Source organism: Heptranchias perlo, chromosome X (assembly GCF_035084215.1).
Source record: "Heptranchias perlo isolate sHepPer1 chromosome X, sHepPer1.hap1, whole genome shotgun sequence".
Taxonomy (NCBI): domain Eukaryota; kingdom Metazoa; phylum Chordata; class Chondrichthyes; order Hexanchiformes; family Hexanchidae; genus Heptranchias; species Heptranchias perlo.
Genome location: NC_090370.1, coordinates 3,861,232 through 3,875,372, shown reverse-complemented (window position 1 = coordinate 3,875,372; position 14,141 = coordinate 3,861,232). Strand labels below are relative to the sequence as shown.

The 14,141-nt window shown below is 42.8% G+C and overlaps 1 protein-coding gene across 3 annotated transcripts in view; it reads left to right on the top strand.

Moving 5' to 3' along the window:
* The window catches only part of LOC137307176 (LIM domain and actin-binding protein 1-like), a 115,809-nt gene that overhangs the window by 77,384 nt on the left and 24,284 nt on the right, over window positions 1–14,141 (top strand). For all 3 annotated transcript variants that reach the window (XM_067976538.1, XM_067976539.1, XM_067976536.1), the window contains one exon: window positions 7,609–7,747. In XM_067976538.1, the coding sequence (XP_067832639.1) occupies window positions 7,609–7,747 (139 nt within the window). The remainder of the gene's footprint in view (window positions 1–7,608; window positions 7,748–14,141) is intronic.

Here is a 14,141-nt window from a genome sequence, read left to right as displayed (position 1 = left end):
GAGCTAGGGTGGGATGAAGGTTGTGGAAAAATATTTATAAATAAGGATGAGGACTTTGAATTCAGTGCCTTGGGGGGTGGGGAATCATTGGAGGTTGGTGAGGTGGGGGGTGATGAGGAAGTGGGATAGGATATGAGCAGTAGAATTTTGGACAAAATGGGAGTATGGTGTTTGATGGATGGATGCTGGCAGCATGGTGGAGTTATTCACCTGAGCAATTGATGCTACATATACATTGCCCAGAAAATGTAATCCTGATGAGATGAGGTTTGTTGATCATGAGAAAACTAGACCATAGCGCACAGGCATGTTTTGAACTGGAAGTGGACCTGCTTCTTTCAGTTCATGTATCTGGATATTCAGTTGCTAAAACAGGTGACTGAATATTTACTTAAGCTGTCAGCGGTACATATATCATAAAATGTCGCCATACTCTGAAGCATTTGCCTCTCTGGGTGGGGATTACAGATTGAGATCGAGCATTTCCTACAGTCTTAACCAAGATAATATGATGCAGATGTTTTTGCAGTGAGCACCTGTTTTCCCCTTCCTAGTCTGTATGGCTCAGCCTTCTGGATGTATGGATTTCCATCTGAGTTTGTCGAGTTATCTGCACAATTCACAACCAGAAATCTGATTTGTAACAAAGATATTTTGTTAAATTGTGACCTTGCTTTAAAGGAATAAATTATAAAATAAGAATGTGTTGTGCTCCTAAAGGGGGTGCAAGTGTAGCCTTGACTTTACACACATGATCTAATCTTGAAGTACAGCTTAAGGGTACATTAAAAATATTTCACCAAATTGATCTTAATTTTGCATTTTATTTCTTTCACAAGTTATGGTGTTTCCTCCAGTATTTCTCCTTACTCCTGATATACTGTCTGAAGTAGAGTTCAACTTTATCTAAATCTTATCTACAAAAGACAGGGCCCTATCTTTTGTAGCCTCAGTTTTTTAAAAAACTAAAGATTTCTTAAGTGGTGTCTTGATTTTCATTTTTCCCTTGCTTAGCTTAAAAGAACTGATTTTCCAAAGTTGGGGGCGGGGGGGGGTGCAGGGGGGAGGGTGTGCGGAAGAAGTAAAGGAGCCTCTCTAGTTCCTCATTCAAATACTTGCCAGATTACATTGAATACTGAGCTTTTTGCCTTATGTCGACAGGTCTGCTATTGTATAGTGGGGTGGGGACAACTTGTGTGATATGCCCTCACTGGACTTTTACCAACTCTTGAGATTTTTGAGAGAATACATTTTTCAACTTATTTCTACATTGTCCTTAAGAATTTGAGCAAGGCACGAAGTGCTGTCTGTGGAGCTGTACTCCAGCATGAGTCACCACTCAAAAGGTGCAAGTTGGTTGCGCCGAGAAGGGATTCAGTGATATAACTGCTTCTGTGGACTTCCGAAATCTTCTAGTGGCCACTTTACATTAGCAGAATCACTTGCTGTCTCTGCAGTGGGGCTCAGGGTTGTCTGCTGAACAGTTGTTTCTGCAATGCGTAACCCTGTGCTCCCTGTCACTTGCAATTTCAATTCTCTCTCCCATTCTCACTCCAGCCTCCGACAATGTTCCAATGAAACTCATGGTAAGCTCAAGGAACAGCACTTCATCTTTCTACTCAGCACATCGCAGCCCTCTGGCCTTTTAATATTGACTTTAACAACTTCAGACCTTAACTCCAGCTCTCATTTTCTCTCCAGTAGGAGGTACTGGCAATGTGGGATGGGTGCACTGGTTTTTCTGGGGATGGGGGTAGAGGGAGAAAAGGGGAGGGGCGGGGAGAAAGGGGAGCGGGTTTGGTGGGGGGGGGGGGGGTGGAGTAAGAGGAGCGGGTTTGGGGTGGGGGGGTGGAAAGGGAGAAGTGGGTTGGTGCTTGGGTGGGGATCCCCACTGTCAGAACTCCGTGCTGGTGAGGAGGTGTGGACCTGCTTCTTACCTCTACCAGGCTCCTGGGCCACCGAAGCCTGCTCCACTTTACCACTTTTTCTACCTGCCTACCCTCCACCACGTTCAGCTTCTCACACACTGTGTCTCGTGCATGCCATTTAATTTTTTTTCATAAAATATACTTTATTCATAAAATTTGCAGCAATACATACAATACAGTTCTCATATCACATTCCAAACGTACACAATACAGATTATACAATTTGCAGGTTACATCAAGTACAGTTCAATGAACACATTGTACATAATTACAGTTCATGACACTCTATGGTGCCTCATTGCATTATACTCAATACAGATTATTGATTACAGATTCATTACAGGTACATTACAGCAATTTGAATTTTACATTCTGCCCGAGGGGTTTTCCCCTGATTGCAGCCCCTCGGTATACAATGGCGGGGAGGCTCTAAACGGTTGCCTTTCCCCACAGAGCCTTTGCAGCGGCCGCACCCAGCCTCAATGCGTCCCTGAGCACGTAGTCCTGGACCTTGGAATGTGCCAGTCTGCAACACTCGGTCGAGGACAGCTCCGTGCACTGGAAGACCAGCAGGTTTCGGGCAGACCAAAGGGCGTCTTTCACCGAGTTGATGGTCTTCCAGCAGCAGTTGATGTCTGTCTCGGTGTGCGTCCCCGGGAACAGCCCGTAGAGCACAGAGTCCTGTGTTACGGAACTGCTCGGGATGAACCTGGACAGATATCACTGCATCTCTCTCCAGACCTTCTTTGCAAAAGCACGTTCCAGAAGGAGATGGGTGACGGTCTCGTCTCCACCGCAGCCTCCTCGGGGACAGTGTGCGGTGGTGCTGAGACTCCGTGAGCGCATGAAGGATCTGACTGGAAGGGCCCTTCTCACCACCAGCCAAGCTAGGTCTTGGTGCTTGTTTGAAAGCTCTGGCGATGAGGTGTTCTGCCAAATGACATCGACGGTCTGCTCAGGGAAACAACCGACAGGATCCACCGTCTCCTTTTTCCCTCGGCCTTGAGGATGTTACGTGCGGACCACTCGCTGATCGCTTTGTGGCGCTTTGTGGTCAAAGGTTTTTTTTGTATAAACTTTTTGACGAAGGACAGGTGGGGCAGAACGGTCCAGCTGGACGGAGTGTTCCGTGGCAGTGTGGCCAGGCCCATCCTGCTCAACACCGGGGACAGGTAGAACCTCGGCACGTAGTGATTTGATTTTTCTCATTGTCTCTTTTTTTCCTCATGCTAATATCACTTCTGGCATTTAATCATCTCCTGTTCTCCACTTAAGCACTTTACAGCTATGGGTCGCACTCTTGCCTGAGTCAGAAGGTTGTGGGTTCAAGCCCCACTCCAGGGACTTTGGCACAAAATCCAGGCTGACACTCCCAGTGCAGTACTGAGTGAGTGTTGCAATGTTGGAGGTGCTGTCTTTCGGATGTCACGTTAAACAGAGCCACCTCAGGTGGACGTAAAAGATCCCACTGCCACTATTTTGAAGAAGAGCAGGGGAGTTCTCCCCAGTGTCCTGGTCAATATTTATCCCTCAACCAACATCACTTTTTAAAAAAAAAAATAACCTGGTCATGATCACATTGCTGTTTGTGGGACCTTGCTGTACGCAAATTGGCTGCTGTGTTTCCTACGCTACAACGGTGACTACACTTCAAAAATACTTTCTGTAAAGTGCTTTGTGACGTCCTGAGGTCGTGAAAGGCGCTATTATAAATACAAGTCCTTTCCTTTACAGGTCATTCTATTTAATTTCCTGTTTTTTTAAATTCCCCCTTCTTGTTCTGTTCCTTTTTAAAATGCTGGTCGTTTATAATATCTTAGAGTTCTGATGAAGGGTCTTCGTCTGAAATGAAAGACCCAATTATAGATTTCCATCCTTCCAGATTATACAAAGAGTATTTTAAACACTTCAAACTGAAGGTGACGTACTAATGGTTACAGTTCTGTTAGGCGTAGTGACTATCTGAGGCAGCATCTTTTGGCTGAGATGTTAAACCGAGGCCATTTCTTGCCTGTTCATGTGGACATAAAAGATTCCTTGGCATTATTCCAAGAAGACCATGGAGTTTAGTGTCCTGGCCAAAACTCCCTCCTCGACCAACAGCATCATATTATCTGTTCGTTCATTCATTTGCTATTTATGGGACCTTGCTGTGTGCAAATTGCCTGCTGTGTTTGCACTTTAATGTGGAGATGCCGGTGATGGACTGGGGTTGACAATTGTAAACAATTTTACAACACCAAGTTATAGTCCAGCAATTTTATTTTAAATTCACAAGCTTTCGGAGGCTTCCTCCTTCCTCAGGTGAACCACATCGTTCACCTGAGGAAGGAGGAAGCCTCCGAAAGCTTGTGAATTTAAAATAAAATTGCTGGACTATAACTTGGTGTTGTAAAATTGTTTACAATTTGCACTTTAATACATTGGTTGTAAAGTGCTTTAGGATGGCCTGAGCATTTGCTAAGATGCTGTCTATATGCAAGTTCGTTCTTTCATTCATTCTTTAAAACATATTGGCTGAATTCCAATATGCCAAATAAGCCCCATAACATTGATGGAAAACAAGGAAATGACGGAGGAATTGAACAGATATTTTGTATCTGTCTTCACAGTAGAAGACACTAATAATATACCAATAATAGAAAATCAAGGGGCAAAAGGGAGGGAGGAACTAAAAACAATCACTATCGCTAGAGGAAAAAGTACTTGGTAAACTAATGGGTCTAAAGGCTGACACGTCCCCTGGACCTGATAGCTTGCATCCAAGGGTCTTAAAGGAAGTGGCTACAGAGATAGTGGATGCATTGGTTGAAATCTTCCAGAATTCACTAGATTCTGGAAAGGTCCCAGTGGATTGGAAAACCGCAAATGTAACACCCCTATTCAAGAAGGGAGTGAGACAGAAAGCAGTTAACTATAGACCAATTAGCCTAACATCTGTCATTGGGAAAATGCTAGAATCCATTATTAAGGAAGTAGTAGCAGGACATTTGGAGACTCAAAATACAATCAAGGAGAGTCAACATGGTTTTATGAAAGGGAAATAGTGTCTGACAAATTTATTAGAGTTCTTTGAGGAAGTAACGGGCAGGGTGGATGCAGTATATTTGGATTTCTAAAAGGCATTCGATAAGGTGCCACATAAAAGATTACTGCTCAAGATAAGAGCTCATGGTGTTGAGGGTAATATACTGGCACGGATAGAGGATTGGCTAACTAACAGAAAACAAAGAGTCAGGATAAAAGGGTCATTTTCAAAATGGCAATCTAACTAGTGGGGTGCCGCAGGGCTCAGTGCTGGGGCCTCAACTATTTACAATATATATCATGGATGAAGGAACAGAGTGTCTTGTGGCCAAATTTGATGATACAAAGATAGGTGGAAAAGCAAGTTGCGATGAGGACACAAAGTGTCTGCAAAGGGATATTGACAGGTTAAGTGGGCAAAAATTTGGTAGATGGAATATAATGTGGGGAAATGTGAAGTCATCCACTTTGGGAGGAAAAATAAAAAAGCAAAATATTATTTGAATGAAGAAATACTACAAAATGCTGCGGTACAGAGGGATCTGGGTGTCCTCGTACATGAAATACAAAAAGTCAACCTACAGGTGCAGCAGGTAATCCGGAAGGCAAACGGAATATTGGCCTTTACTTCTAGGGGGATGGAGAATAAAAGCAGGGAAGTCATGCTACAACTGTACAGAGTGCTGGTGAGACCACACCTGGAGTACTGCGTACAGTTCTGGTGCTCTTATTTAAGGAAGGACATACTTGCATTGGAGGCAGTTCAGAGAAGGTTCACTAGGTTGATTCTGGGTATGGAAGGGTTGTCTTATGAGGAAAGATTGAACAGGTTGGGTCTATACTCATTGGAGTTTAGAAGAATGAGAGGAGACCTTATTGAAACATACAAGATTCTGAGGGGACTCGATAGGGTAGATGCTGAGAGGATATTACCCCTCGTGGGGGAATCTAAAACTAGGGGGCATAGTCTCAGAATAAGGGGTCACCCATTTAAGACGGAAATGAGGAGGAATTTCTTCTCCCAGAGGGTCGTGATTCTTTGGAATTCTTCACCCCAAAAAGCCATGGAGGCCGAGTCATTGAATACATTCAAGGCTGAGTTGGACAAATTTTTGATCAGCAAGGGAGTCAAAGGATATGGGGAAAGGGCGGGAAAGTGGAGTTGAGGTAAAAATCAGATCAGCCATGATCTCATTAAATGGTCGAGCTGGCTCGAGGGGCTGAATGGCCTACTCTGCTCCTATCTCTTATGGTCTAATGTGAATGTTATAAACAAAAGGGTACTTTTTTAAATTTAAAAAACAATTACCATATTTGTATAGGATAAGAAATCCCAATAAAGCATAGCAAACATGGTACAAGAGACAATAATCTCAACTGACCAAGTTTAGTCTTGGACTGGTCCATTCTGTCACTGGGTTAATGCTGATAGCAGTGAAGAGCATGTTTCATGGGCTGCAGATAGCTCAGTGGGTTAAATGCACTGCTCTGTGGAATTAAACCATTCAGATTAGAAAGGGCCCAGGTTCAATCGCTGGCCTCTGCTGAGCTGCCCAGTTTCAGTGCTCTGGGTGAGGAAAGGAACAAATCAGCCATTCTTGATAATCATCCTGTGACTCTGCTGGAAAGTGCAGATGTGCGCAATAGAATTGGGCTTGGCTGTGATGCCCACTAATGTTGAATAGCCCACCAGACTTGCTATCTAGGTTCAATGTGTAAAATGGCCACTTGGGTAAGTTAATAGAGTGTGGAATTGTGACATGACAGTAGCCTGCTTTTCAGGAGAAACTGGGAGAAAATGAGGGAGGGTGGAAGGAATGGTTTTTCTTGTGTAAAACAAATGAGAATGCGATACAAACAGATGTGCCTTTTTGATGTGCAGTGTGTTTTTGGAATTGGAGCAACTGAAGCAAATCTTTCTGCTGTCTGTCCTGAAGCTGCTAAAGATGGCATATGTAAAGGTACAATAGAGCTGGGTAACTGACCTTTCCAAGTGTTTAGTTTGTTGATACTGAAATGTATACACCAGCAAAAGATTTTTTTCAAACGATTGCTTCTGGCAAAATATAGGTAATTCAATTACTAAGCTGCGTATTGAGTTGCAAATGAACATAGGTACCAGTCATTTTTTATTCACCATCTGGAAATGGGATTAAAGGGGCCCTGTGATCAGTGCAGATGGGATCAGTCTTGTCCACAAGCGCTGCAAGGGTTTTGAACTCTGCTAATCCAGATGGCAGTACAGTGCTCTCATTAGCAGAGTGTAGGTTTATTAAGGCTTGTGATGTGATCATATGGGTCTGAACCTGGGGCAGACGGGCCTCAAAACATTCAGTTCATTGTCTTGAGTTTTTTTTGCCATGTAGGGATTTAGGTGCTAATTAAGTCTGGTGGTGTCTTTCAGCCGGGCAATATACTAATCACGACTGTTTTAAATGGGCAGACAAAGACTATTTGATTAAATAAGTGATGCGCTTTCTTCAACAAAAGATAATGTGATGAGCAAGTTGATTGCTTTCAGCTGTAATTGATAGCCAAATCATGCACTCTGCTTCATTTAATGAGAGATGTGAAGATTGAACGAGAATTATCTGAAGTGCTTCCTCTCCGATAAATGCTCAGGGTTGAACATGCTGTGTTTTTGTTTTTACAGGCTACCCGAGATCAGCACCTCAAGTCTGATGTTTCCAAGAAGTGGTTAGACAAGACTATGGAAGGCAGCTGCCCGATTGAAGGCGTGAAGAACAAAGCAAGAGAGGGAAGCACAAGTGGTTTAAAATCGGATGATTTTGGTAAGGATTGTTTTTAAAACTGGGAGAGGAGGAGGAGGGATTATAGTTATGTTCTTGCCTTTGCCATGTTCCCTAAATCATTCTAGTGTTTGTGGAAGGTATAGTTTTCAAGTTTGGGGAGGTATTAGTAGTAAGTTTCCTTTTAAATTGTGCATTCATTAAATGAGCACTGATGAAATGTTTGAGTCATCAGCCTTGGATAGTGTAAATTATTTAGCACATGCATACTTCAAAGAATGTAGATGTGCTTACTCCTTTCAGGAGACTGCTGTGTCGTTTAATGTTGCATTTATAGTGCAGAGAGCAGCTTAAAGTGGTTCTGTCATACTCACCACTGTAGAAAGTGCCCTGTTTATATTGCAGAATTGTTTCCACAGCAGCCAGAAGCACTTAAGCCTCTTGGCCCCGTGACCAGCTGTTTCAAGTGTTATACTGCTGTTGGACTGAAACCAGCTCTTAGCAATACTTGCAGTCTTGGGTGGCATGAGTGCCACTTTGTTTATGTTGCCAGTTCACTACTGACTTTGGAGTGGTCAGTGTAACGTTGGAGTGATTCTCATGTTCTGTTTTCTAAAACCAGCCTTGTTGTCAACTGAGACTTGCTGTATGAAGTGACCCAAATGAACATTTTGGGAAATAAACCTGAATGTCCCCTGAGCATCAGTGTCTCTTTCCCTCTTGAGTTATAGTATTCTTACTAATGATCCCATTAACATTTTAAAGGCATGTGTGCTTTAGAACTGACTTCCCTATAGTGAATTGCTTAGATCACAGCAGAACATATTATTCAGTCACATTAAGTGAAATCATTTGACAAAGGGATGCCATTTTTCTGAAGAGTAGACTATTGTTTTACCAGCTTTTTAGAGTAACTATGATTCCCTTTGCTTGCAGCAGAATGCAGTGGTTACTGGTTATTTATTGGATAACTGCATAGTCCAGGGTTGCCAAGTTTCTCAAATTTCATTAGTAATTGCTTGCTGATCACAAGACTGCATCTGATCAATCTGATTCATTGCATCACTGGCTGTTGCAGCATTTTGGGGTAAATCTGCTGGGATTGTCTAAGATTCGCTATGGCAATTAAATCTGTTAAACTGATGGAGTGAGAGATCAGGAATCGTATTGGGCTTTGCCAGTGGATGTTCTTGGCAAAATAAGCTTTCTACGGTTTCTATTTTTTTTTAAATAAATAAATGTACCTGCATGTTATACTGTTGAGGTTGACTTGGCTAGGTTCTTGTATCCAATGTGTGCCGTATTGCCACCTACAGTTCAGGTGGGTTCATTTGTTTCGGTGTAAATGATAAATGATCCCCACCTTCAGGACTGGTTTCAGAGCAGTGCTGATAAAATCTTGCCAAGTGTAATCGAGGCAGCTTCACTAATCGTCCTTCAGCATTTCCTGGAATACAGCACTGGCTCAGTATCGTTTCAAGGTATGATTTTTTTTTAAAATATATGCCAAACTCATGAGTATACAGTCATTTATTCCTACTGCCTTTTGACTTTCCTGAATGTCTCATTGCTTGGGAATCATGTATGTCATTCCCACCCCCCCCCCCCCCCCCCCCATTTCAAATCATACCATTTGAGTCCCTCAATGTTGTAAATTTGAATGCCTTATAAACTTTTTTAAACTGCTCTGTTGCAGTCTGAAAATTTTCCAGCTGAATTGCTGTTTGCTCTTTGAAGTCTGACACTTGCCTTGCAGCTGTATTTTATCCATGTATTTGTGGCTGAACCATATCTTGTAGCTTTTAATGTTGCACCAGACATTTTGATGTGAAGGGTTATGTTATGTTTGGGTTGAGGAGGAAAAAGTGGGTATGAGGGGCCCATGTGTGCTCTTCCCTCATCTTTTAGCTTATTTATTTGCTGTACCAACCATCCCTTTTTCCCCTGATGAATCAACAGGTAGAAGTCCAGGGTCATGAATGCTGACTCCTGTCAGTCGAACGGTGAGCAAACCGGTTTTGTGAAAAGTGCACAAGTCTCTGCATTTGCCAGGTCATCATCCACCATTTCTCCCCATTGTGTGATCCCACCGCCAAGCAAATCTTCCCTTGTCTCCCTACCATTTTCTGGAGGGACTGTTCCTTCTGGGATACCATCATTCATTCATTCATCACCCTGACTTCCAGCTGCCCTTCTCGTGGCACTTTCCCAACACAGATGCAACATCTGTTCATCCAGCTCTTCACACACCATTGCCCAGGACACCCCCACACATTGAGATGGCAATTTTGTGCACTTCCTCTAATCTAGTATACTGTGTTTGCTGCTTAAGCTACAGTGGTATCTACATTGTTTACATTTCAGTACACAATGTAGATACCACATCTGGCTTATGAGGGCTCACCTATCTATTAAATTGCAACTACATGTACCACCTCTAGTAGTAATGCCTAGAGGAGGCAAAAACCTATAGCAAATTTCAGGAAAACGTCGTGAAACTATTCCCAGATTCCCAAAGTCAGTCAAGTTAGATCCAGGCAAACCTGATTACCCATGATGCATCACTGGACACACTTAACTAAGACCCCTCATGACCCTCTTCTCCCCCCCCCCCCCCCCCCAAACATAAATGCTTAGGAACATAGAACTGTATCCTTCAATATCCTGGTCAGCTGAACATTTGTCCATTGCTCTTTTTTTATAACATCCACTTCTTGCACTGTTTTTCTAGGTAAGCTGTTCTACATACCTCTGTGTGTGAAGTGATATCTTTGAATCCATGCCACCCCTCTATAGCTACCTATTCCCTTTAGGGTCTTAAACGTCTCCATTTTAACTTGCCTCTTAAACCCCCCTTTTTATTTTTTAAAAAAAACCCAGTATCTGCAGTGTTCCTTCATAGCTCAGCATCCAATCCCATTTATCAACTTAACGACCCTTTGTTTCTGCTCTTTCCAAGGCAAAGGATATGGTCGTTCTCTCTTCTCTTTTTCCCCCCACCCCCTTCCAAGGTTTATATCGTGCCCAGGACTGTGTGTCCAGTATTCAAGGTGAGGGGGTCCCAGTGCTTTGTATGAACACATTCATGTCCTGGGATTTGTGTGTTCTCTCCTCTCTCTCGAGCTACAGATCCTAAGACTGCATGTTATGCTGATAGTGAGTGGTTGTTCTCCAGATCCCCCTTCTGTGTAATTTCCTGTAGACTGTTCCCATTTTTTTTGTACTGCCAATACTTGTTTCCTTTCTCCAGTTTCATGACTTAGCATTTCTCCAAGTAAAGTAATTTCCTCTGTGGTGAGCCAAAGGTTGCTAAAATGTTAAGATGTAATATATTTAGCTAACCAGAGGAATTCAGTAGACTTAAAAGGATCAAGCACAATCTACCTGTAAATCTGCTAACTCTTTTCCTTTCTGTTTCTCCTAAAGCCTCCCCATTCTGTCTTTTGGACACATTCTATTTCTCCACTACTGATGGCAAGTTCACAGGTCTATAGTTATTCTTCTGTCCCTTCTTTAGAAGTTGGGACCACATTTGCATCTTGGTCATTAGCCCCTTGGTACGACTCCTATATTTAGTGATTCCCTTAGATATGTCCATTTTCATTTGCCGCCTCTTTTAGTGGATTGTAGTTTCAGGGCTGGGTCCCTTGCACTCCTTTTAGTGTCTTACATTACAACACACTTCAAAAGTACTTCATTGGCTGTAAAGCGCTTTGGGACTTCAAGGTCATGAAAGGTGCTATATAAATGCAAGTCTGTCTGTGTCTGTCTTTTCCTTAATCTACCTATCATCATCTCTTTGTAGGTAACTTCTACATCAATATTTTTTGTCTTGTCAATAAATTTAGCAGTTGGAATAAAACTTTCCTCATTTGTCCAACCCTGATCAAGGAGTAATTAAGGACATTCTTTTATCATTTGTTAAACTAGCCCCCAGGATCCCTCCGGAGTTCCACTATTTCCTTTTGTTACCTATATTCCTCGAAATATGTTTGGGAAGATGCACTGGGTGGGTGGGTGAAACCAAAGGCAAATTGGTCAACTGCTTTGCTGAGCATCGGCGCTCTGTCCAGAAGTGTGCCTTTGACCTCCCTGTGACTTGCTACTTCCAACACCCCCTCCCATTGCCACTCTGGCAGTTTGGTCTTTGGCCTCCTGCACTGTTTCAACCAAGTTCAAGGTAGGAATACTTTTGCCTGTGACCAAAACTTAACCCCCACTTGATTTACATTCCTGCTGTACTGCAGCCCTGATTCACTAGAGACTGCTGACATTTGTCCAATCCAAAACCTGATGGGGGTTGGGCATTTTCTTTTTTTAAATGGCTGTGCACAGTATTTTCTTTTTTTTTTCTTAACAGCACAATGTATTTGTCTGACACTGCAACTTGAGTTTTGACAGAGAAGCTGAGGTGATCATCTATCTGCTTTTCAACTGAACGGCCTGGCTTAAGGGGTGGCAGACTGGTAATTTTGAAGAATAACAACTGGACAGTAAAAGCTTTCAACTGCTGAATTTCAAAGAGACTCTACATACAGAAGTTGTCTGTTTGAGTTTGCACAGTGTGTGGGGCTGTACTCAGCCATTTTTTTAATGCCCAGCCCCTATTGGGTATTGGACTGGGCAAAAGGCAGCAGATAGACAATGAGGGAAACACTGTTGCAGTGCTGTATGGGAAATGAAATCCAGTGTGGGCTGCATTTCTGTCCCACAGTAATCCTACTTTCTGACCCACTTTCACATTGTAGAGTTCCAAGAGCAACAAGGTGCCCAATTTCTACCTCTTTGATTAGTGTCCTGAAGGAACCGAAGGAGCTAAAGTAATGAGCTGTCAGTGGAGTTTGTTTTGGAGGAGGAGTGGCCATGTTCTGTCGATGCATTCCTAATGCTGGGCCACGATGGCATGATGTCAGCCTTAATAAAAGACTAAGTCAAAATGTAATTACAGAGTAAGTCAGGGAGGAGCCACATTGCACACCAGATGCTGGGCCTGTTTGGCCTTTTGTGGTGTAGCAATTTGTAATATTTTTTAAGAATCTTTGTGGCTTTTTTTTAAAAAGATGAATGTTTGAGTAGTGTCAGTGCACTAAACACACTGCATCATGGGAGGGGTGGGACAGGCTCTCCTTTTGGGTTCTTCACCTCAAATCTGAGCGCAGTCTGGTGCAAGTAAAGTGCGATCCTTCTCTAAAGAGTGAGGAGAAAAAAGGAACGCAAGCTGACGCCTATACTACTGTTTTTTTTTAAAAGCTGGCTGAAGGGAAGCAGTAGCGCAATGGAAACTGGTCGAATTCTTGGACGGTACCAAACTTGGGGGGAGGAGGAGGAATAGGAGGAGGAATAAGAATAATGTAAAACAGCAGTGAAAGACCTACAAACATGCTGTGGAGGTGGTGCAGAGAAGAACCATCGGTCGGATCCCTAGCATCAGAGGACTGAGCTGAGGAAAGACTTGGGGGTGGGGGGGGGGGGAAACTAGCTCTTTTCAGCCGTTAAAGGAAGTGACTGAGAGGACCTCATGACTGTGTATGATCTAATAAATGGTATTGAGAAGGTATATCCAGTACACTACTGTAAGATGAACAGTGACATTAGGTCAGAGGCACAGGTTCAAAGTAATGAAAAGTAAATTTAGGACTGATGTTAGGAGGTTCTTTTATGCAGTGATCAACACCTGGAATGGACTTCCAGGTAGGATCATGGAGGGGAGAACACTGGAATTGTTTACAGCTGAATGCTCTGATTGTGGAAGGGCCATTTCTCTTCCCCTTGCCCTCTATTGATCTTGTGACCAGCAGAAACCTGGAAAGGAGGTTACTCTCTGCTCTCTGTTGCAGAATCATGCTGAGGAGAATGGCAGAGAAAGATCCAAAGAGAAGAAATGCCCATAGGGGAAGAATATAAGCAAAATTAAGGGACTCCTAGCTAAACAACTTCAAGCCTGCCAAGTCATATTTCCAGCAATAAGTCACAGTTTCTGTAGAAAAATGTAACCTTTTCTGTGTTGCACTGCAAAATAATCTGTTCAATTCTGCAGTCTGTCATTGTTCTCAAAATTCAGTTTCTCAGTGTTCTGAACTTGACAATAGATCAACTTATCTTTAAATATTTCATGTCCTGAATTATTGTCCCATTACATCTGTAGTTTACCTTTGACATTGTTTTTACCTCACTGTGCCTTGATTTCTTTGGGGATCATTTTGTTCTTTTTCAATGCAAAAACAACTTTTTTTTTACCTCCCAAGAACAGTCATAAGCACAGGCGTTTTGGAGTTTGGCACGCCTGGCATTTTCAAGGTCAAGCTGAGCCCAGCGTGCGCAATGGAGCTGCATTGGCTTTCCAAGCTGTTCAACAGAAGTCATAAAATCCCTGTGGTGTGAAGGGTAGCTGAGGTGGAGAAAGAACGAAGGCTTTTCTAGGTTGGGAGAAGTTTAT